Source organism: Citrus sinensis, chromosome 3 (genome assembly GCF_022201045.2).
Source record: "Citrus sinensis cultivar Valencia sweet orange chromosome 3, DVS_A1.0, whole genome shotgun sequence".
Taxonomy (NCBI): Eukaryota; Viridiplantae; Streptophyta; class Magnoliopsida; order Sapindales; family Rutaceae; genus Citrus; species Citrus sinensis.
Genome location: NC_068558.1, coordinates 5,166,764 through 5,187,471, shown reverse-complemented (window position 1 = coordinate 5,187,471; position 20,708 = coordinate 5,166,764). Strand labels below are relative to the sequence as shown.

The 20,708-nt window shown below is 36.0% G+C and overlaps 4 protein-coding genes across 4 annotated transcripts; 1 reads left to right on the top strand and 3 right to left on the bottom strand.

Moving 5' to 3' along the window:
• Positions 1-1,063: 1,063 nt before the first annotated feature.
• On the top strand, positions 1,064-3,736 carry LOC102616585 (G-type lectin S-receptor-like serine/threonine-protein kinase LECRK4). Its single transcript, XM_052438753.1, has one exon. The coding sequence runs from the start codon at positions 1,146-1,148 to the stop codon at positions 3,549-3,551; it is 2,406 nt and encodes an 801-aa protein (XP_052294713.1). The 5' UTR covers positions 1,064-1,145; the 3' UTR covers positions 3,552-3,736.
• A 1,299-nt stretch (positions 3,737-5,035) lies between these two features.
• LOC102612768 (ubiquitin carboxyl-terminal hydrolase 3-like) lies at positions 5,036-8,983 on the bottom strand. Its single transcript, XM_052438755.1, has 9 exons — positions 8,817-8,983; positions 8,282-8,413; positions 8,146-8,184; positions 7,771-7,876; positions 7,510-7,568; positions 7,299-7,373; positions 6,392-6,440; positions 6,187-6,263; positions 5,036-5,420 (listed from the first exon to the last, which is right to left on the bottom strand). Exons 1-9 carry the CDS (start codon positions 8,889-8,891, stop codon positions 5,334-5,336), a joined length of 699 nt encoding a protein of 232 aa, XP_052294715.1. The 5' UTR covers positions 8,892-8,983; the 3' UTR covers positions 5,036-5,333.
• Positions 8,984-11,069: 2,086 nt separating this feature from the next.
• LOC102616294 (probable enoyl-CoA hydratase 2, mitochondrial) lies at positions 11,070-14,032 on the bottom strand. Its single transcript, XM_052438754.1, has 8 exons — positions 13,742-14,032; positions 13,488-13,657; positions 13,097-13,171; positions 12,732-12,822; positions 12,598-12,649; positions 12,114-12,217; positions 11,907-11,983; positions 11,070-11,494 (listed from the first exon to the last, which is right to left on the bottom strand). The coding sequence occupies exons 1-8, from the start codon at positions 13,968-13,970 to the stop codon at positions 11,318-11,320; spliced, it is 975 nt and encodes a 324-aa protein (XP_052294714.1). The 5' UTR covers positions 13,971-14,032; the 3' UTR covers positions 11,070-11,317.
• Positions 14,033-14,655: 623 nt separating this feature from the next.
• Positions 14,656-17,268, bottom strand: LOC102616015 (uncharacterized). Its single transcript, XM_025098389.2, has 8 exons — positions 17,196-17,268; positions 16,970-17,006; positions 16,697-16,854; positions 16,579-16,615; positions 16,259-16,491; positions 16,033-16,069; positions 15,677-15,945; positions 14,656-15,555 (listed from the first exon to the last, which is right to left on the bottom strand). Exons 1-8 carry the CDS (start codon positions 17,223-17,225, stop codon positions 14,851-14,853), a joined length of 1,506 nt encoding a protein of 501 aa, XP_024954157.2. The 5' UTR covers positions 17,226-17,268; the 3' UTR covers positions 14,656-14,850.
• Positions 17,269-20,708: the final 3,440 nt, after the last annotated feature.

Sequence of the window (20,708 nt, the reverse complement as noted above, 5' to 3'; positions counted from 1 at the left end):
AACCCTAACTGGATATTTGGAGCTAACGGAACGCCATGTTTTACGCAATTTTCGTCTCTGAATAAAAAAGAAAAAAAGGGCCTCCAACAGTTGTAAGTTGCATCTTCAAATCGCCATAAATTAATATAAGCCGTTAGATTAAACTCTGAACCATCAAATAGTTAGATTAGATAAGGACAAAAGCTGTTGTACCGTACAACTGTTGCAACATAGGTGGACCCTTAATAATATTGTAACTTTAAAAATAATTGATTTCAATGATGTTGTAGAAATAATCAAGTATTAAGAGATTAATTAAATATTTGATAAAATTTATTTTTAAAAATATTATAAGTTTTAAAAGCAGTTTAGTAAATCTTACAGTTAAATTATTGTGAGAATGTAAATAAATAAATTAGACATTATGTTAAATAAAATTTATTTATACATTTCTAAATAGGTATGTAAAATATATTTTTACTGTTGACATATAATAATTGAAAATTAAAGTAAATATTTTATTTACTAATTATCTCAATGTATTTGGTAATAATAATAATCTCTTTAAAGTTAATGATTTAATTTTGTAATTAATAAAAATAATTTTAGATTTTTATAATGTATAAAACTATTTCTCAAAGTTTATTATAGGATGAGGTGATCTTATCAAAAATAATTTTTTAAAAAAATTTATAAAACACTAAAATTAACTTTTAAATTTTTAAAATATCTTTTTAAATCTCCCAAAAACAAACGGCCCTTATTTTAAAACTAGTTGGAAATTCGGAATCGAGCTGAATTAATGCCGTGGTACCTACACTAATTGACTTAGCCATCGTATAGAGAGGTGGCAGCCATTCATAACCATTAACTTTGACTTTAATAGTTCTATCAAATTTCCTGGAAGAAGACGTGAAAATGAAAAATTTTACGCGTTTCATTCACGTACGCATAATGAGCAACTCCCCGAAACAAACAAGATTACGATGTTTCATGAATTAACCAACCATGCTTCAAAATCTCTATCCAACATTATTAACGTGCATGTAAATGACTAGTCAATTCAACACCGACATTCACACAGCATTAAGCACCACTTTATTCACAAAACACCATCTTCTTATAATAAATGCAACCCTTCTTCGCAATTGCAATAACAACCGACCATGGATTCTTTGGCTCTCTCTTGTCTTATCTTGCTTTCTCTTCCACTGCTACCATTTTTATCCGCTGCCAACATACCTTTGGGTTCAACTCTATCAAGCACCAGCAACAACTCTTCATGGATTTCACCTTCAAGGGATTTTGCTTTCGGATTTCGCCAACTAAACAACAGTTCGGATCTTTTCTTGCTTGCCATTTGGTTCAACAAAATACCTGAAAGAACCATCATTTGGCATGCCAATGAAGACTACCGCCCAGTCCTAGCTCCCAGAGGATCAACACTTGAACTTACTGCCACCGGCCTTCTGCTTAAAGATCCTGGAGGCCAAGCAATATGGGATGAAAAGCCCAAGAAAATTGTATCAGATGCTGCCATGCTTGATACAGGCAATTTTGTGCTTATAGTCTCTGGTAACAATTCCGATTATGCTTGGCAGAGTTTTAAAAGTCCAACAGACACCATCTTGCCTACCCAAATATTAGATTTGGGTAGCGTGTTGGTTTCCAGGCTTACAGAAACCAACTTCTCCAAAGGCAGGTTTGAGCTCCATTTTTCAAATGGAAGCCTTCAGCTCATTCCTGTGGCCTGGCCAACCCCATCCCAATACCAAAGTTATTACACCAGTAATACTTACAGTGCCAATTCTTCTGAGTCTGGTAATCGGCTGGTTTTTAATGAATCAGCTGACATATACATAGTGAAAAATAATGGTCAAATTGTCCAATTGCCACAATGGGATCGAGTACCTCCTATTGCGGACCACTATTTTCGAGCAACATTGGATTTTGATGGAGTATTCACAGAATATGCTTATCCAAAGAATTCTGCTCCTAACCAAAGCTGGTTTACTATACAACGTCTTCCTAACAACAAATGCAGAGCTATATCTGATATGTTAGGTAGTGGTGCCTGTGGCTTCAATAGCTACTGCTTAATGCAAAATGGGAGACCTTTTTGTGAATGCCCTCCAGGGTATTTATTTGTGGATCCAACTAACAGATTTAGCGATTGCAGGCCGAATTACTGGCAAGGCTGTGGACCAGATGATGGATCTAGAAACGCAGAAGAGTTGTATGAAATAAGGGAACTCGCTGATGTAAATTGGCCTTATGGAAATTATGAAAGGTTGGAACTTTATAGTCAAACAGAGTGTGAAACATCTTGCTTGCATGATTGCTTGTGTGCTGTTGCCATATATGAGCATAATAGATGTTGGAAGAAGAAATTGCCACTCTCTAATGGGTGGTTACAGGGCGCCGGAGTTTCAAAAGTTCTCTTCAAAGTAAGGAAAGGAGGTTTTCCTGTTGATTTTGATGGCAATACTGGTGGCAAGAAAGGAATACGAATCTTAAAAGCAGCAGTTCTATTAGGTAGCTCTGTATTCTTCAATGGACTTTTGCTACTGGCAATATCTCTTCTCGTCTTTGTGTGGCGCAAGAGAAAAGATGGAAACAAGGTCCAACATTCAAGTATTTCCGAAACAAATGTGCGTTTCTTTTCGCTCGCTGAACTCAGTGAAGCAACAAATGGGTTCAAGGAAGAACTAGGGAGGGGTTCTTTTGGCATAGTTTACAAAGGTGTCCTCAAATCCGCTTCAGGAAATGCTGTAGCAGTCAAGAAATTGGACAAGTTGGCACAAGAAAGGGAAAGGGAATTCAAAACTGAAGTGAGTGCAATCGGCAGAACACATCACAAGAATCTTGTCCAGCTACTTGGATTCTGTGACGAAGGTCTTAACCGGCTTTTAGTATATGAATTCATGGGGAATGGCACCTTGGCTAACCTACTTTTTGCAATTCCAAGACCTGACTGGAGTCTAAGAGTCAGGATTTCCCTGGAGATTGCAAGAGGGCTTCTGTACTTGCACGAAGAGTGCAATGTCCCCATCATCCACTGTGACATAAAGCCTCAAAACATACTTCTAGACCAAGATTTCACTGCAAAAATTTCTGACTTCGGATTATCCAAGCTGTTACTCTCTGATCAGTCTCGAACGCGCACCGTGATCAGAGGAACTCGAGGATATGTGGCTCCAGAATGGTTCAAGAATGTACCTGTCTCGGCCAAAGTGGATGTTTACAGTTTCGGTGTTGTGTTATTGGAAATCATTTGCTGTAGGAGAAGTGTGAAGATGGAACTGGAGGAAGAAAGAAGTGCAATACTAACAGACTGGGCTTATGACTGCTATGTTGAAGGAAGACTAGATGTTTTGGTTGACAATGATAAAGCAGCTATGGCTGACAAATCAAGGGTGTGTAAATGGTTGATGACAGCACTGTGGTGCGTTCAAGAAGATCCACTAAAAAGGCCTACAACAAAGATGATCGTGCAAATGTTAGAAGGTTATCTGGAAGTTCCTAGTCCCCCAATGCCCCCACTTCATTCACTGCAGTTAACTGAAAGCTGAAGCCACTAGTAACTAGCAAGTGCATTTTACTATAATTTTATATGTAAACGTTTATGGTACATTTGCTCTGTATCCTAAACCAGTTGGGGGGATTGTTATTAGCTTGTTTAAGTTCTATATATTGATAGAATTTCAAAAAAGAAAAAAAGGCTATAATAAAAAATGGAAGTTTCATTTTAAAATCACTTGATGTTTAACCTCAAAGCAATTTTCAGCTGGAAAAAAAAAAATTAAAAGAAATGAAAAGTGAGAATACATAATTTTAATTATTTATCGAGATTGTCACTTTCCCTCTAGTAGAAATCAACTTTTATTACCTCGTCCTAATGTTTTCATAATATCATGTCCCATCTAGATATAAAAAGTTAACAGAATACTAATTTTTACCATACACACACAGACAAAATTCATATAATAGGAAATGTAGATGCTTGGAAAATGTAAGTTTCTATAAAATTCTTTTAAAAAATATTAACAGTGTTAAAATTTATAATTTCTAGAAAATCTACCACATTAAGCTACAGTATTCACATTATGTACACTACAATATTTACACAGGGATGGAGATCGGTGCCACCTCTATAGTTATTAGGAGCTGATAGTTGCTGCTGAGATAGATGAAAAATACAATAAAGACTTTTTTTATTATTATTATTTTGTATTTTTTCAGTTTTAAAGTTGTCTGCTATTATAGTTTTTTTTTTTTTTTTGTGGGCATACACTTGACAAGATATCATAAAATTATTTAACTCTTACATTTTTCGTTAACTTTGTTTAAAGTTAAGACAGCCGTAGATATTATGAAAAGTAAAACACTAGGGGGAACTGGTGAGTAGTAAATAAGAGTGCTTTCAAAGGAAGAAGTGGGAATCTTCCTTATTTCATGAGCGACGCGGTTGTCGCAGAGTTGGAACCCGCATTAACTATGGGAATCCTATTTGGGCGAGGAACCACTTACCTTCCTACATATAAACAAGTCTTATCAAACCTTTGGAAACAAAAAAGGGGTTTATTAAGTCAATTTGATTAGGGTTAAACTTAGGAGAAATAGATTTTTTTTCTTCTTTCTTTGGATGCACGGCCATGGGATTGCAAAGTCGAAGGGCAAGAAGAGTTTCAGAGACTAATGGATACCAAAACATGCAGGTCAACAAGCTTGCTGTGAAGCCAAAGAAAGATACCAAGGTTGGAGTGAACAGGAAGCCTGGTAAGAGGATGGTTGAGATCGAACCGAAGCTCAATTTTGAAATCAAGCTCTTGAAACTCGCAAATAAGCTTGTTGAGCGCGATTGCAACAAAACTACTACTAAGAAATTATAATTACCACATATTTTTAACTTTTATTTTTCTTCATAGTTATATGCTTTTCTTTTCTCTTTTTTTTTCCCCTCACATAAACTATAACTGTTAACCACCTCACTCAATACCAAACAAGGTCTTAATAATCTTGGTGATGTTTTAATCGGCAGAGAAAAGAATAAGCCTTGTTTCCAAATCCAAATTTGTTCACCCATTTAAATTTAACATCAGCAGAAAATGTAGCATAACATGCATGCTGGCACTCCCAAGGTGTAAAATGAATCTGCTCTAAAACTGAAACATAGCAACCAGAATTAACATGCTGTACCATCTGAAAGTAAAGCCACCTAAGTCGACCTACAACCATCACTGAACTAGTTTGTTTGCAGCATATGTGGATGTGCACAAACTGAAAACCGCAGTAAGAAGCTTTATCATTTGCAGGAACTTAATAAGCTCAGATTCTCAACATTAAAATGCACCTCAAGCTTTCTTCGAAAAGGCAATTACATTGAAGTTCAGTGATTCAGGATTTTTCTGGATCATGCCCTTTATCACTTTAACTGCATCCTGTAAAAAATAAATAAATAATAGATAATATTAATAATCAAACTTGAGAGTAAAGTACATGTGAAATACTATGTAAGAAAACTGCCAAAAAAGAGCTACAACCGTCACTTTCTGCTTAAGGTTAAAGATGAAAAGACACATTAGCAAGTTGAACCTCCTTGACTGTAGTTCATTAAACAGAAAGATGCTTATCCAATCAGGATAAAATTTGTTATACTTGAAACCCAAAACCAAACCCAACCTTGTGCAACAACTCAAACCCTAGCCCAACAAAGATATTGATGGTCTAAACTTGCTTCAGAGATAGCCCTACAGAGTAACCAATATTTCTTCTCTCCTTTTTCTTTAAAGAAAAGTTCACTTAGTTTTAGCCCTGTTTGGTATTATGGTGTCGCAACTTTTAAACCACCGCTATTGTAGAAAAAAACTATAGATATGAAATAAAAATTAATAGCGTGTAGTAATGTTTACTTTTAAATAATTATTTTGACAAAAATAGTAAAAACATTATCGATTTTTCATCATTCAAATCAACTTAACTTCTAAATCATAGTAGTTAGTGTTTCCCAAACACTTAAGATTTTAAGATACAGCTGCCCAACCTCAATACTAAATATGACCTTAAGACTATTGATGCCTTTTCATTTTCTTATATTTTTTTCTTTCTCAGATCCAAAACTGAAGAATTTCTTTACTTTGCTTCTTTTGGGATCTAAGAATCTAAAGAGGGTAGAAATACACAGTTTTATAATGCCAATTACCATACCAACAATAAGCTGCTTGGAGACGAAGCACCATGAGATATTGGCCCCGACTTCCTTCCATCAAGTTCATAAAGTTCCCCTACATAGAAGATTTTGATAAATACAAAAGCATAGATAGAATTTCTCAAAAGCTGGTTAACAGCTGAACATTGGCTAATCAATATGAGAGGGAAAAAAATAAGTCAACTATCGAAAGGAAGCATATACCATCCACACAGGTGAAGCAGATAAAATGATCATTCACGTCATCGGTAGCCTGTAAATAAGAAAATGGTAAGACAAATGAAAATAAACCAATTACAACTTACGATATTAAACTAATTGGAGCTTACGGTGTTATACATCATTTGATAACTAGGAAAAAACAGAAGGAAACAGAAAAAAAGAAATTGATTGACGAACTCTTACCAATTAAAAAAAAAAAAAAATTAGGGGAAAAATTATATTGATTGGTGAACTCTTAATTCCACTTTTTTTTTTTGGGGGTGGGGGAATCAATGGTTCTATAGCCAGTAAAGTATATCCTCAACCACCAGTCCAGTGCATTTAAATCTACATTTTGAAGCTGAGCATGAAACTTCACAAAGACGGCGATCAACACTTGTCAAATTTTCATGTCACCTTTTATATAATAACTGCTAAGAAAGTAATTTGACCTGACAAATCACATTTTCACAATTAGACTCCTACAGTCCTATACTGTAGCACCCAAACCTTACTTGATAGTGCCAAATAAAACAATAAGATATTTCTTAGAGCCAGCTTCTCATGGGAATTTATAATGGGTCCTTTAGAAATCAGTATAATGCGTAGTTCATATAGAATCACACTCACATGGATTATTAACCTATGCACACAAAAGCATGAGGGTTGTAATCACTACCACAAATATGAATCAGCAATTTTCACTTCCAAAATCCCAGCTTTATGAGAATGTCTAATTTAACAGCCAAGCTTCCATTTGGTCACAAAAGCAATACATTTTAGACAAATTTTAGCTTATATTCTCACGAAGATGTAATGCCCAGCCATATGATTAACAAATTTTAGCTTATATTCTCATGCCATACTAGTGTCCTTACTGATAATAATGAAAACAAGCATTTGTAAATACCTCTGTGTCACCAGCTGAAGCTGCTACCGAATGAGCAACTTCCATTTCCTTATCATTCTCAAGAAATGCTGCACGCTGCAGAAAGCATATGAAAAACTCATAGCAATTAGAAGTGAGAAATGAGAGGAAATAAACAATATTATTCAAAGTCAACAGATAACTCTAGGGGTGGGAAAAAAGGAAAGCAGAAATAGAACCAAGAATGAATCACCTCTTGTGGATCCAAGTTCGCCGTGGACTTGTAAAATTTATCGAAGAATGAATCAGCTTCTGCAATAACAAGAAAAAATGTAAAGGGAAGCAATGTACATGACAATACAAACAAGCACTTGGCTGATAACTATGAGCATTTAGAGGTACCTTGAATGCAAGAAAAGCTGCATGCATTACTAGCATTTCTAAAGTATTTGTATTGCCAGCACCACTGCTACACTAGCAACACTCAATTAAAGAAAAAGTAAGCACATCTTACGAAACTTGATTTCCGAAGTGACGTTCCCAACAGCATGAAGAAGTCCAATTGTTCCACAAGCATTTCCAACAGTTTGCTTCATGAAATAAACATTCTTGCTAAATTCCTACAGAGAGAAAAAAAGAAGAAAGTGGAGTGAAGTTGTGCTCCACAAATAGAAGTGAACGACAACACCAGGCGCATTTGCTCAGTTAGAAAACAAAAACAATTGATCAACCATGATAAGAGGAAAACCAAGAGACTTATAACCAAAAAATAACAGAGAGGATGCAAAAGATATGTATGTATTCATAATTAAAAAGAGATTATTTATGATCAAGAACAGCATAATAAAGCAAAAGTAACTACATCCTATCATCACACATTCACACTCACCTTTTTGTCATTGTCCTGCAACCTTCTTTCTTCTTCACTCTGAAGAAATCAAAATTTGAAAAAAAAAAAATCAGCAAACAAGTATATACTCGTAAAGCATACCAAGTATAAAGAAACAAATTTGGTTTTAACAGACCTGTGCAGTTAAGGGATAAAGAAACAGCACGGCAAGAACAGGTTGTGGAACCATTGCCAAGAGCTCATCATCCAAGCCATACACATCATAGCACTCTGCCTCCTCAGCTGGAAGACCAAGGCCCCAAAGGAACTACAAAATAAAAAATATGAAGTAAACTAAACTAAGAATACTCTTCACAAACAGAATAACCCTCTATCTCTATGTGGCCATTTTGTTTTAAAGTAATAAAAGCAACAACTCATAACCATAGATAAGCAGTTCAATAGATACTTTCTTTCATTTTTCTCAGTAAACAAAAAGGGTGTCTTTCAAACAACTTCCAGAATCTATCAAATTTCAAATTTAAAAAAAAAAAAGAAAGGAAAACCAAAAGACCAAATAAAAAAATTACTCTTCGAAATTGTTATGCGATTAATAACAATAATACAAAAATTCATTTCAATTCTCTTCTTTAGTGAACAAACAGCGGATGATCTATAAACTAAACGAGAAAACCAACAAAATAGAAAAGAAAAGAAAAGTAGAATAATACCTGGTTCATGACATCGGGATTAGCTTCAAGAGGAAGCCACCTCTTAGCTGAAGGACGCTCGTCTACTGCTGCCATTTTGCTTTCTCTTTAGCTAGATCAGAAGAAACACCGAATAAAAAATAATGTCGTCTCCTCTTCTTTATTCCTTTTATATAGGTTTCGTGTACCTTTTATTTCTGGGGGAATATTATCGGTCTGACAAAAATACCCCGTCTTTATTTATAAATGGCTGGAATCGAACACGGGCCGTCAGGACACGTGTTCGGGTTTTTACGGAATAACAAATAATAATAATAATAATAATAATTGTTAAGTTTAAATCTAAATTATGAAACTAAAACAAATAAACAATACAACGGACTGATGAAATAAGATGCTTGTGCTGTGCTTATAAAATAAGTTGTTGATTAAAAAAGTAGTTTGGTATTTAGTAAATTGTGCTATTGCGGTTGCTGAAAGTTTGAAAAGTAGAGTATATGCATTTAATAAATTTTATTACGAAAGTATTGTTTTATTATATAATAACCAAAATAGATATAAGTTTTAATTGCTTTTTATTTTTAGAGTATGTTTAATAAATTATTTAGACACATCTTTTTTTTAAATATATAATATAGATTAAACTTTAAAAGTCATAATTATGAAATTAGAATATGAACTTATTACATCAAAACTAGAGAGAATGTAGGTGGTTACGGTGATAATATGATATATGATGATTTATATATAAAAATTTATAGATAAGTGAGATACAATTGTCTTTTTATTAAAATATAAAGTTATAATAGGATTTTTAAAAAGGTGTGATAGCTTATTTAATAAACTGCTTATGAAAAATAACCCCCTACCTGTTTTTAAAAGCTCCTGATAAAATGAAGAAAATTATGAAATAAACTGTTTTTACAAAGTTTACCAAACTAGGGGTGGGCGTTTCGGGTTTCGATTCGGGTTGTTCGGGTTTCAACCCGTTCGGGTTGGAGAATTGAACCCAATCGGGTTGAAAACGCCAACCCGAACCAAACCGAACCGAATTTAATTCGATTCGGTTCGGTTTGGATTGACAATTCGGATCGGATTGGATTGATAATTCGGGTTACAATTTCGGTTCGGGTTAGTTTGGATTAGTTCGGGTTCAATTATCAATCAACAACAACAAACCCACTTCAAATAATTGAATAATTGTCAATCAATTAATTAAAAATTTACAATTTAATTAATAGCAACAGGCTGTTAAAAACTTAAAATTCGATTCGGGTTGTTGCCATCAACTGCGTGCAAGTCAGCAAGTTACAGCGTCGCCGTCGGTAAGGCAAGACAAACCTTAATCTCGGAGGTCAGAGCAGCTACAGCGTCGGCAGATCGAGACTTCTTGGGCTGAGTGGGACGCGAGCTGAACGCACAGCGCAGTTGCGGGCGAGGCGTGCTGGCTGACGCGAGTGGGCTACTGTGAACGGGGCTGCTGGCTGCTGGCTGCTATTGTGGCCTGTGAGTGTTGTCGTCGTGGGAGGCAGTGAAACGATGGAGCAAGAAGGGGGAGGGAGTGAGACGATGAGGCCGGTTGGTGTCTGTTGGAGCTGAACGGGGCTGCTGTGGCTGCTGCTGAAGTGCTGATGTCGTCAGCCACAGTTCACAGAAAGTGAGAACTGAGAAGTGAGAAGAGGGAGCAAGGAGGGGGAGGCCGAGAGGGAGAGATTTTTGTTTGGGGATTTTTCATTTTTAGGGATTTTTTGGTTTAATTAATGTATATATATTTTTAATTTAAAAGCTAAATCTTAAAAAAAAAAAAAAGCTTCAACCCGAACGGATTGAAGCTTTGAATCCGTTCGGGTTGCATGAGTTAACCCAAACCGAACCGAACCCGAAATAAATTTCGGGTTCGGTTTGGTTCGGGTTAACCCGAACCGAACGCCCACCCCTATACCAAACACTATTTTTATCAAAAATTATGAAATAAACGGCTTATTTAATTACAACCGCACTCCCAAACTGGCTCAACGTCAGCGGCAACCTATGTTAAATTAATGAAATATAATAGTTGACAACCGTTAAATAAAAGAGAAATTCAATCCAGCAAGTTGAAATAGATTCTTTATTATGCTTTTAACTGATCAAGGGAAGGAAGGGAATGACGCTAAAATGTAGTATTGTTGATGTGCGTTCTCTTTCAAATAGAGATTTGTTAGATTAATCTCAAACTACAAAAACAACAAAAAGTAAAGAGACTGACTTTGATGACAATGATAAAAATTAGGCTACCACAAAATATACAGCTTCAAGCTACCCATGAAGGCTGAACATTAAATATTATTGACATTGTTGATATTACATTTGAAGCCTGTCCAACTTCTGCAGAGGAATTGCTTATGAGCCCATTATTGTTAATATTACATTTGAAGCCTGTCCAACATATGCAGTGCGAACTGCTCATGTGCCCATTATTATCGCGCCCAAGAAAACCTGTCCAGATAGATAAAGGGCTATTGGCAGCGTTCTCTTTCTCTCTATGTGCCGGTGTACTTGGGTTTCCGCTTCTCGGCAAATGCAGCCAAGCCCTCCAACCGATCCTCTGTATGCAAGGTCCCAATGTAGCACTCTTCTTCCAGTTCCAATGCCGATGCCATATCCACCTCCAATCCCTTAGTAATAGCCCTTTTAGCCATCCTAATGGCGATCGGACCCTGAAGAACAGAACCAGTTGTTACTTTGAACTCAAAAATTCAAGTTTGTTATTTCTCCCATTCAATAGCTTCTAAGCCAGATCTACTTCATCACATCAAGTATAATTTGGACAGCGAGAAGTTACACCAACCAAAAAGTAAATATACATACACCAAGTAATTGCAACTCTACAGGCTGAAGGTCTTCTAAAAACTTCCGTGCATCTAATATAGTCATAATCGTATCTCTGCCTAAATAAAGTTTTCGAACATGCATGATTTACCACACAATGACATAATTTTAAAATCATGATGCCAAAAATTCAGGTAAATGTGCTCAAGTTCTGGCTGCCGAGAGATTTTTGACAGTATTGAAGTCATATAACACACCACATGCTTTTCCCTACAAGAGAATTCTGAAGACAGATTGTACCTTCTGATTTATTTCCTGAGCAATTTCAAGTGCCTTCAACTGAGCTTGACCAGCAGGAACACAGTAATTGACAAGACCTGCAGCATGGCACTCTTTCACTGGATATGATGCATGGCAGTTTTACTGCTACTATGATCTTTAAATTTCACATAAATGCCAACGTAACAAACACACACAACATATATCAGTTGGTGCAATTAAACACACCTAAAGACATTGCATCTTTGCCACTAACTTTACGGCCAGTAAATATAATATCTTTTGCTACTGATTTTCCAACTAATCTTGGAAGCCGCTGTGTCCCACCCGCCCTGTCAGAAGCCAGAATCACATGAGAGAGTGACCTGTCACTGCAACTGCTTTTGAAACAAAGTATTCACACAGAAATATAACTGCCCAAAATTGTCATATGAAAAGAAAGCCACTCAGGACCAAAGTCCACAGTTCGAGCCTCATTGGGGGTGGGGGGGAAGGAATGGGATGAAATCCAATGATCCTCTTAAAATAAAAAAAGAAGACCACTCTCCTCAGCCAAACTAATGATATAATTAGTTCTAAAAAGTCTCAACTGCGATTGCAAGAAAAAGTACTTATGGGCATTTACAACTGATATAAATCCTTGCCACCAAACAAAATGCAGGAACTATGCAATACAACTTTACCAAATGTGAAACAAGATTTCAAGCATTACCCAGGAATTATAGCAAGTCCTGTTTCAGGCAAGCCCAATAGTGCTGCTTCTCCTGAGTAATTAGAAAGGAGAGTCCAATTACACTTTTATTCTTTTGACCAGAAGAAATTTGTAAATGAATAAATTGAACCTACCACAGATGCGAAGATCACATGCTAGTGCCATTTCAAGTCCACCACCCAATGCTGCTCCATCAATAACAGCAATGGTTGGAATAGGAAGTGCCTAGATGAGAAGTAGCAATTATAGGCAGTGATATAAACACAAGTTATAAAAATTTATGAACATGAACAGAGTATAAGTGATAAATTAGATACATCCACATCATCATGAAATGACCATAGTACAGACTGACAGTGGATAGAAGCATGGAAGCACTAATATTAAATACACACACACAGACCCCCCTTGCTCTTATGTGTAAATACATAATTCTCGTGCACACAAGTTATCTAACTAGAAACTTATATAATAGTGGGTGATCAATCAAAGTCACAACCTCTAAGAAGGAGAATGTAGATCGCAATGTGTTGACATAAAAATGAATCTCAGATGGACTCATTTGCCTGCGTTCCTGCAAATCCCACCAAGGCAACAACAGTTAAGCATGTGTATGTCAGCCATAATATTCATACAATCCTTAAGCGAAGACAAAAATATGAAATTAAAAAAAAAAATTATAATGACCAGATCACGAGCCTTGAGCTGCCACTCAACAACTAATTGTTGACAGAATAAAGACTTGTCTACACTGCAAATTCCAATTATCACAACTAAACTCCATTTTTCCTTTGACCTATTGTTAAAGCATCCTAATTAAGACACAAGTTGCTTCGATTCTATTTGCTCAGCAAAAACAAATAAATCAAAAAAATTATTAATAACAGTACCTTCAAATCAGCTCCAGCACAGAACACTTTAGGAACCGAGCTACGTATCATGACAACATTAGCAGAGGAATCCTCACTGATAGTTTCAAATGCATGCTTTAAGCCTCTCAACATATCCGTTCCAAGCGCATTTTTTGCCGCAGGTCTGTTTAAACTAACCTCAATTATTCCTGTTCAATCACAAGCTTGAATCAGCGACTAATTTATCAGTCAACAAATAAAATTTATTCAATCAAAAGTATAAGTGAAAGTACCGATATCAGAATCGGAGATTCGCTGAAGCTGGACCGATTCGGAGGAAGCGGAATCTAGAATGAGAGTTCTGCGGCTTTGGTACTGATGAAACTGAGAAGTGTTGATGTTAACAATATTTTCAGAGATTAATAAATTTAAAAGTGGCTGGGAAGGTTTGCACCAATGGGTTTTAGATTTTTTGACGCAGTGATGTGCAAGTGTTTTCGTTAGCTTCGTTAAAGCACTCATTGTTGACTGAAAATTGATCCCACGCGAGCACACCAACGACGACGACGAAGAGACAGTTTTGATAGAGCGAATGAGCGATGGATAATCAGGCGGAGAAACGTGGGCCGTGGGCTATAAATTTTATGGGCTGCAAACTGCTTGTGCAATCATAACGGATCGGCGCAGTTCTCTCTTCAGTGAAACTTTGCAAGGCCTTATAGTAGCTAGCTAACCTAGACATAAATTCTGTCCCAAGATTTGTATAGAAAAACTAAACAAAATAAGATTTAATTATATCCAAATTTCTTGTTTTTAGAGGTGTTCAAGGTGTATATTTTCTCATCCATTAAATTTTTTTATTCTTTACTTTTATGATCGGTTGAGATGTACATATAATAAGATACAAGAGATGATATTTTGTATTAAAGATTTTCTTTGTTGTGTTGTTAAAATTATTTTAAAAAGTATATTTCATCCCATCATTGACCTCGAGGTAGTGAAAACCATACTATTTAAAATGATTTTTTTTTCATTTTTAAACATAATTGAAAAGTTTGAAATAAATAATTATTAAAATACGTGATATCTATTTGTAATTTTCCCGACAATTTTCATTCAAATTGAACAAGTTTTTGCGTAATTGCTTGCTAGTTGCTGGTATACTAATAAATCTAAACCAAATCTTGTACTGCTTGATTGACTCGTCTATGTCTAGTCCTTTCCAATTCAAACTCTTGAATGAGGGAATGAAAATTAACATTTCATCTCTACACTGTTCATACACAGTAGCATAATAAGGATTATTTCATTTATATTCTTTCCAATTCAAACTCTTCTAATTGAATAATTAGCTTAAGTCGCTCCTAAGCGTCAAAGACTTCTCCCAACAGTGATAAGAGTTCTATACTCTATGAATCCATCGCTCAAGACGACGCTGCTTCAGAGGAGGACCAAGACCTGGCTTACCCTTTTGAGGACACCTCCATTTTCCAGTGACCTCTAAAGCATCAGAGTTCTGATAATTGGTCGTTTCTATCAATGCCTTTCTTCTATCAACAACCTTTTCACCAGCAGGCGAAACACTTCTATTATTCCTTGAACACTCTAATAAAATCCCTGGCGACATTTTCAAAGAATCTGCATTTGCTGTTCTTGTACTCCCATATTTCCTTGTTGCAACAAAACCATTTTCTGCAATTCCTTTTTGATAATTTTCCTTGTCATTCCTCCTATGAGTTTGTTTCCTAGGCGAAGCTCCACAATCTTGAGCCAACTTAGAGTTACTCGTAGGTGATAAAGGACTAACTTCTTCCATGAACTTCTCTTTGAAGTCTGTCGTATGGAACGAGTTTGTTTGAGGTTTATCCTTCTTACTGCTTAAAATTCCATTGAGATTCCATGACACAGAACAAGCTTCTTGGGACAATTTTAGCTCCAATTTGGAGATTGAACCTTCATCATCAAAGCTTAGTTCTCTAATATCTTTGGATGGACTCGTGACATTGCTTTGCTGTGCTTTACCTTCCAAGAGGTCTTTAAAAATCTTATCAGATTGTATCTTATTCTGAGAAGACGAACTTCTTTTCCCTCTAATCCTATCAATTCTCTGCAACACGACCACGAAAGTTAAAATATGACTTCCACAAATATGTGAAATGCTTTCCCTCCTTAATAACAATTTTAATTTTCTTTTGGAACAAGGAGATAGACAGATACAGAAAGTGTACCTTACAAACCTGTTTCTGCTCACGAACTTCAATAGAGCTATTATGTCTTGCGAAACTATAACGCTCTTTCTCCTCATCAACCTTTTCATCTCCACTTCTAACTTTTCTAATTATGGTCAATTTCTCTTCTGTCTCTGCATCACTATCTTCAACAACAAATTTTTCTGGTTCCATTTCTAAATGAAGAGAATCTTCAAATTGATCACTTGTATCCAGTACAGGAGATCCATATGCATAGCTTGAGAACCAATTTTTGACATCAGGAGGTTCTAACACAAGAATAAACAAAAGCAAAATTCACTTCTGCAAAATTACTGAACAACCAAATAAGAATTTTCAAAGGCAGCAATTCTAACCTGTGAAGACAGTAGATGGACCCATTGAATCCAAAATCTGAATCAACATCAATGTGTTAGATATAAAAAACTTAGCCCTTTGCAGCTGGTTTTTATGGCTGTAGTTGTGAAAGTAAATCAATAATGTCTAGTTACAAGAAATAATGTTGGATACACCTTTAAATTCATAAGCTAGAAAAGGTAACAGAATGCCAAAAAGGCAAAAGAAATATAATCATAACTTTACCTTAATTGAGGGCTTTTCATCAGGCTTATCATCTCCTAAAGAACTATCACTCTTAACATCAATTTCTCTAGTTGCAATCATATTCTCTTGTCCTTTATGGCGTTCTCCCACAAGAGACCCTTCCTTTTCACATTCACTTCCTTCAGAAACTGAATCTTGAACATCATCATTTGTATCCAATACAAAAGATTCATAAGCATAGCTTGAAAACCAGTTTCCAATGTCAGCAGGCTCTACCAAAACGAGAAAAAAAAATCACATCTTCATGCAACCATCGAACATTCGAACAAACGTCATAAATGAAAAGAAGCAACTCATACCAGAAACCTGGGAGGGCAAGCATGAGGAATCCAGAATCTATCACAATAAAAATAATTATTAGATAAAAGAGACTCTAACCTTATGTATGATTACGTAAATGCATTCGGTTTCAAGTACCTCACTGGTGATAAGATGATTTTCTGTCTCTTTGGTGCTTTCTTTGGAAACAAAACATTCGCTATCTCGAGTAACAGGATCTTTGAATCCATCAATTGTGCCCAATACAGGGGATTCATACTCATAGCTCAAGAACCAGTTTCTAACATCAGGCGGCTCTAAAAACCCCCCCCCCCCCCCCCAACAAAGAAGCAAAAGCAAAAATAAATAAAAATAAAATGAAAGGGCAATTTCATAAATTATGAAAACCAAATGTAAAAGAACTGTACTAACCAGAAGGAAGCGATAGCGGAGTTGTGGAACCTTGAATCTGTGACAATGAAGATCGTATTATAGAGTTCAGAAATTTCTATCGTCATATGTATTTATGGAGAAATAAAGGAATTATGGGGAATTCGAAAATAACCATTTAATTCGTTCATTTTCCTGCGTTTTCTAGGGAACCAAACAGGAAGCAGATGATAATGATTAAAATATGTAACGGCAGAATTATCCGTACCTGAGAACCGAGTTGATTTGGATTTTCCATCAGATCTTTTTTTCTCTCCCTCTGAGCAGAAGGATAACGGTGATAGCAACATATTTTTGTTTATTATTTAATTTTTTTTTAATTTGAATTTCGCGGGCGCAAATTGGCGCCATATTTTCGACAAATCGGGTGTAAAGTTAATTCGGGTGGTGAGGTAACCACCAAAATAGAATGGGCAGGGGCCGTGGGCCTCCTATAATTTTGTGGGTTTTTTCCGAAAGGAAAATTATATCAGGCTTGCGTTGTTGAAGTACAAATTTTAAATTTTAAATAAAGATTAAGATGTTGAATTTTAAACCGAATTTAAACAGTAATTAGTTCATATTTGTAAGGCCCAATTTATAATTAATAAGGATTTAAAAGAAAATTTAGTCCTGATTAATAACTAAGTATGGTATCAAGACGACTAGTTAAATCCTAGTTGCACTAATTGCGGTCCAGAATATTTTTTTTTAATATATATATAATTTTCATTTAACTGAAAATAACGAAAAAAGGAACGTAGCCCCAGGCCACGGCAGCAGCCCATTTCACTTTAGTTTCAATTTGCAACCCATTATTTTAATTTAAATTCAATTAACAAATGTAATTAATGAAATTAAATTAGCAAATTATAATTTTCATTTAACTGGATCCCTTAACGAAATGGAAAAATAAAAAATCAAGATAATCGTGACAGATCAGTATTTTATCAGCAACGATTTGGCATGCATTTTTGTCCCAATTAAACAATCAGTACAATAACACGTCATTCGATTTAATAGATTAGAATTGACAAATCATTTACACATTGCCTAAGTGAATTTAAATAAAACAAAATCATTCCTGCGGCAGAAATAATATTTCTATGCAAAATTTATGGAAAAATTTTATTTAAGAATCATTTACATAATTTTTTATTTTCTAATTTAAACCACCATGAAGGTATGGGTTTAGGTTAAACCTCTATTTATAATATAAATCAGATAATGAAAGTAACATGAGGAGGGGAACATAAGCCAAAACTTCCCAGAAAAAATAAAAACAAACAAAAAGAAAGAACTAATAAAACAAAATCAATTCGAACATGTGAGAACTTGAGATCATCTAAATCTAGGATGCCAAATAAACTAGAAGGAAGATCTCCAGTGCTAAAGAATCGCTGATGAGTTTGGTAAGTACATGCCCAATTGGCCATAGAGTCAGTGGCAAAAGTACCCTCCTGAAAGTCACTGCTAATAACAATAGAAGGACCAGAAGATAAAGTATGAATCTGACCAAGGAGATAAACATATCCCCACCACACCTAACAATGGGAATTAGCCCAAGAAACCACGATGGTCGAGTCAGCTTCCACCTCCAGAACATTAAACCCCAGCTGAGCAGCAAGATCCAACTCTTCAAGCATAGCCATTAGCTCAGCAAACAGTATTAACTAGTGCCCCAAGAAAGAACCAAAGGCAACTAAGACTACTCCCCAGAGATCACACAGAACACCTCTAGTAGTAGACATACTAGGGTTGCCGATACAACAACCATCCATACTCAACTTTCGCATTTCTTGAAGCGAAAGCGACAAGGAAAAAATGGGGTAGCTGCTTTGAAAATTGATATGTCTAAGGCATATGACAGGATTGAGTAGAACTTTCTTCAAGCTATGATGCTCAAGCTGGGGTTTGATGCGATGTGGGTGGACTTAATTATGCTCTGCGTTTTTACTGTCCGGTATAGTGTGCTCCGTGAGGGTAAGGTGATTGGTCCGATTATTCCTTGCAGAGGTCTTCGCCAAGGAGATCCATTATCTTCGTATTTATTCATTATTTGTGCGGAAGGTTTAAACTCATTAATTTGAAGGCAAGAAAGAAATGGCTTGCTTCATGGAGTCAAATTTGCAAGAGGAGCTCCCACGGTGTCTCATATGTTTTTTTTTTTGCAGATAATAGCTTCCTTTTCTTTCGGGCAAACATCAACGAAGCTTCCTTAATTAAGCATTTGCTGGTGGTGTATGGTGGAGCCTATAGCCAAGTGGTTAATTTTAACAAGTCTTCAATCTCATTTAGTGCTAATGTGCTTGAAATTGGAACTCGGCAAGTATGTGATATTCTTATGGTTACCACCACCACTAATCATGGAGCCTATTTTGGCCTGCCATCATACATTGGCAGGAAAAAGAAAGAAGTCTTCAGATATATTCGGGACAGGCTCTGGCAAAGACTTTAAGGGCGGAGTACGCGAATGCTCTCTTGGGCTAGCAAAGAGATTTTACTAAAGACTGTGGCACTTGCTATGCCTAATTATGCTATGAACATTTACTTGTTGCCAAATGAGTTTTGTAGAGAATTAAAAGTGATGATGAATTCCTTCTGGTGGCGTAGCAATCACAATGGAGGGAAAGGGATTACTTGGGTTAGATGGGAATATTTGTGCAAACCAGAGGGTTGTGGTGGTCTTGACTTTAAACAACTTCATCTATTCAACATTGCGATGCTAGGAAAACAATTGTGCCGATTATTAACCTGTCCTGATTCTCTTATGGCTAAAATTCTTAAAGCTTGCTACTATCCACGAACTTATGTTCTTCGAGCTTCTTTAAGGCACAATCCCAGCTATGTGTGGTGTTATATTTTGGCAGCAAAGGACATGGTGATTCAAGGGAGTAGAGTGCAAGTTGGCAGTGGACAGACGATTTCCATCAGTAAGTATCCGTAGCTTCCAGATCTCAATGATGGCTTTATTTCTTCTAATCTTAACGAGGAGCTTGCTACAACATCTGTCAGTAGTATAATGATGTCTAACTAACGAGTATGGGATTATGATGTGGTTTCAAACATTTTCAACTCAAGAGATAAAGCATTGATTCTGCAAATTCCTCTTAGTTCCCGCCGAGATAATGATGTGTGGTATTGGTTGGCTGACTCTCAAGGTTGCTATTCAGTTCGTAGCTGTTATAAGCTATTAACTTCTACTACCCTTGATTTTTTTGCAGGTGTATGGCGAAAACTGTGGAACTTGAATGTACCGAACAAGGTTAAGAATTTTATTTGGCGAGTTGTAGCCAATGTGTTGCCTACTGCAATTAATTTAATTTCTAAAAGGGTGGATATTCCCTCTACTTGTATTGTGTGCAATGCTTATGAGGAATCTGTTATACATTCTTTGATTGAGTGCAACTTTGCTAAGTCTTGCTGAATCTCTTCTCCTATGGGTTTTATTGGCCACTGCTCTTCTTTCTTAGATTGACTTGATCACATCTTTACACGTTGCAATAAAGATGAGTGCAATATTGTTGTAATGCTTTGCTGGAGGATTTGGATTAATCGCAATGATAGAGTTTGGAACAACAAAGCTAGCTCAGCTTATCAGGTTCTTAACTCAGCTGGACATCTTCTTTATCCGTGGCAAGCAGCAAAGAAGCAATTGTATTATGTTAATGATGATGTTCCCAGGCAGGTTTATGGGGCATTGTGTTGGGAGAAGCCTAAGTTTGGTTGGGTGTCAAGTGTA

Coding starts and splice junctions, on each gene's coding strand:
- LOC102612768 (XM_052438755.1), bottom strand. CDS start 8,891: ATGGCAGCAGTAGACGAGCGTCCTTCAGCTAAGAGGTGGCTTCCTCTT. Junction 7,569..7,770: donor CACTTCGGAAATCAAGTTTC/GTAAGATGTGCT, acceptor TTGTTATTGCAG/AAGCTGATTCATTCTTCGAT. Junction 5,421..6,186: donor CTCCAAGCAGCTTATTGTTG/GTATGGTAATTG, acceptor TATTTTTTACAG/GATGCAGTTAAAGTGATAAA.
- LOC102616015 (XM_025098389.2), bottom strand. CDS start 17,225: ATGGAAAATCCAAATCAACTCGGTTCTCAG. Junction 16,855..16,969: donor TCCGCTATCGCTTCCTTCTG/GTTAGTACAGTT, acceptor GGGGGTTTTTAG/AGCCGCCTGATGTTAGAAAC. Junction 16,492..16,578: donor CTTGCCCTCCCAGGTTTCTG/GTATGAGTTGCT, acceptor TCGTTTTGGTAG/AGCCTGCTGACATTGGAAAC.
- LOC102616294 (XM_052438754.1), bottom strand. CDS start 13,970: ATGAGTGCTTTAACGAAGCTAACGAAAACACTTGCACATCACTGCGTC. Junction 12,823..13,096: donor CTACATTCTCCTTCTTAGAG/GTTGTGACTTTG, acceptor CTTCTCATCTAG/GCACTTCCTATTCCAACCAT. Junction 11,984..12,113: donor CAAAGATGCAATGTCTTTAG/GTGTGTTTAATT, acceptor GCCATGCTGCAG/GTCTTGTCAATTACTGTGTT.
- LOC102616585 (XM_052438753.1), top strand. CDS start 1,146: ATGGATTCTTTGGCTCTCTCTTGTCTTATCTTGCTTTCTCTTCCACTG.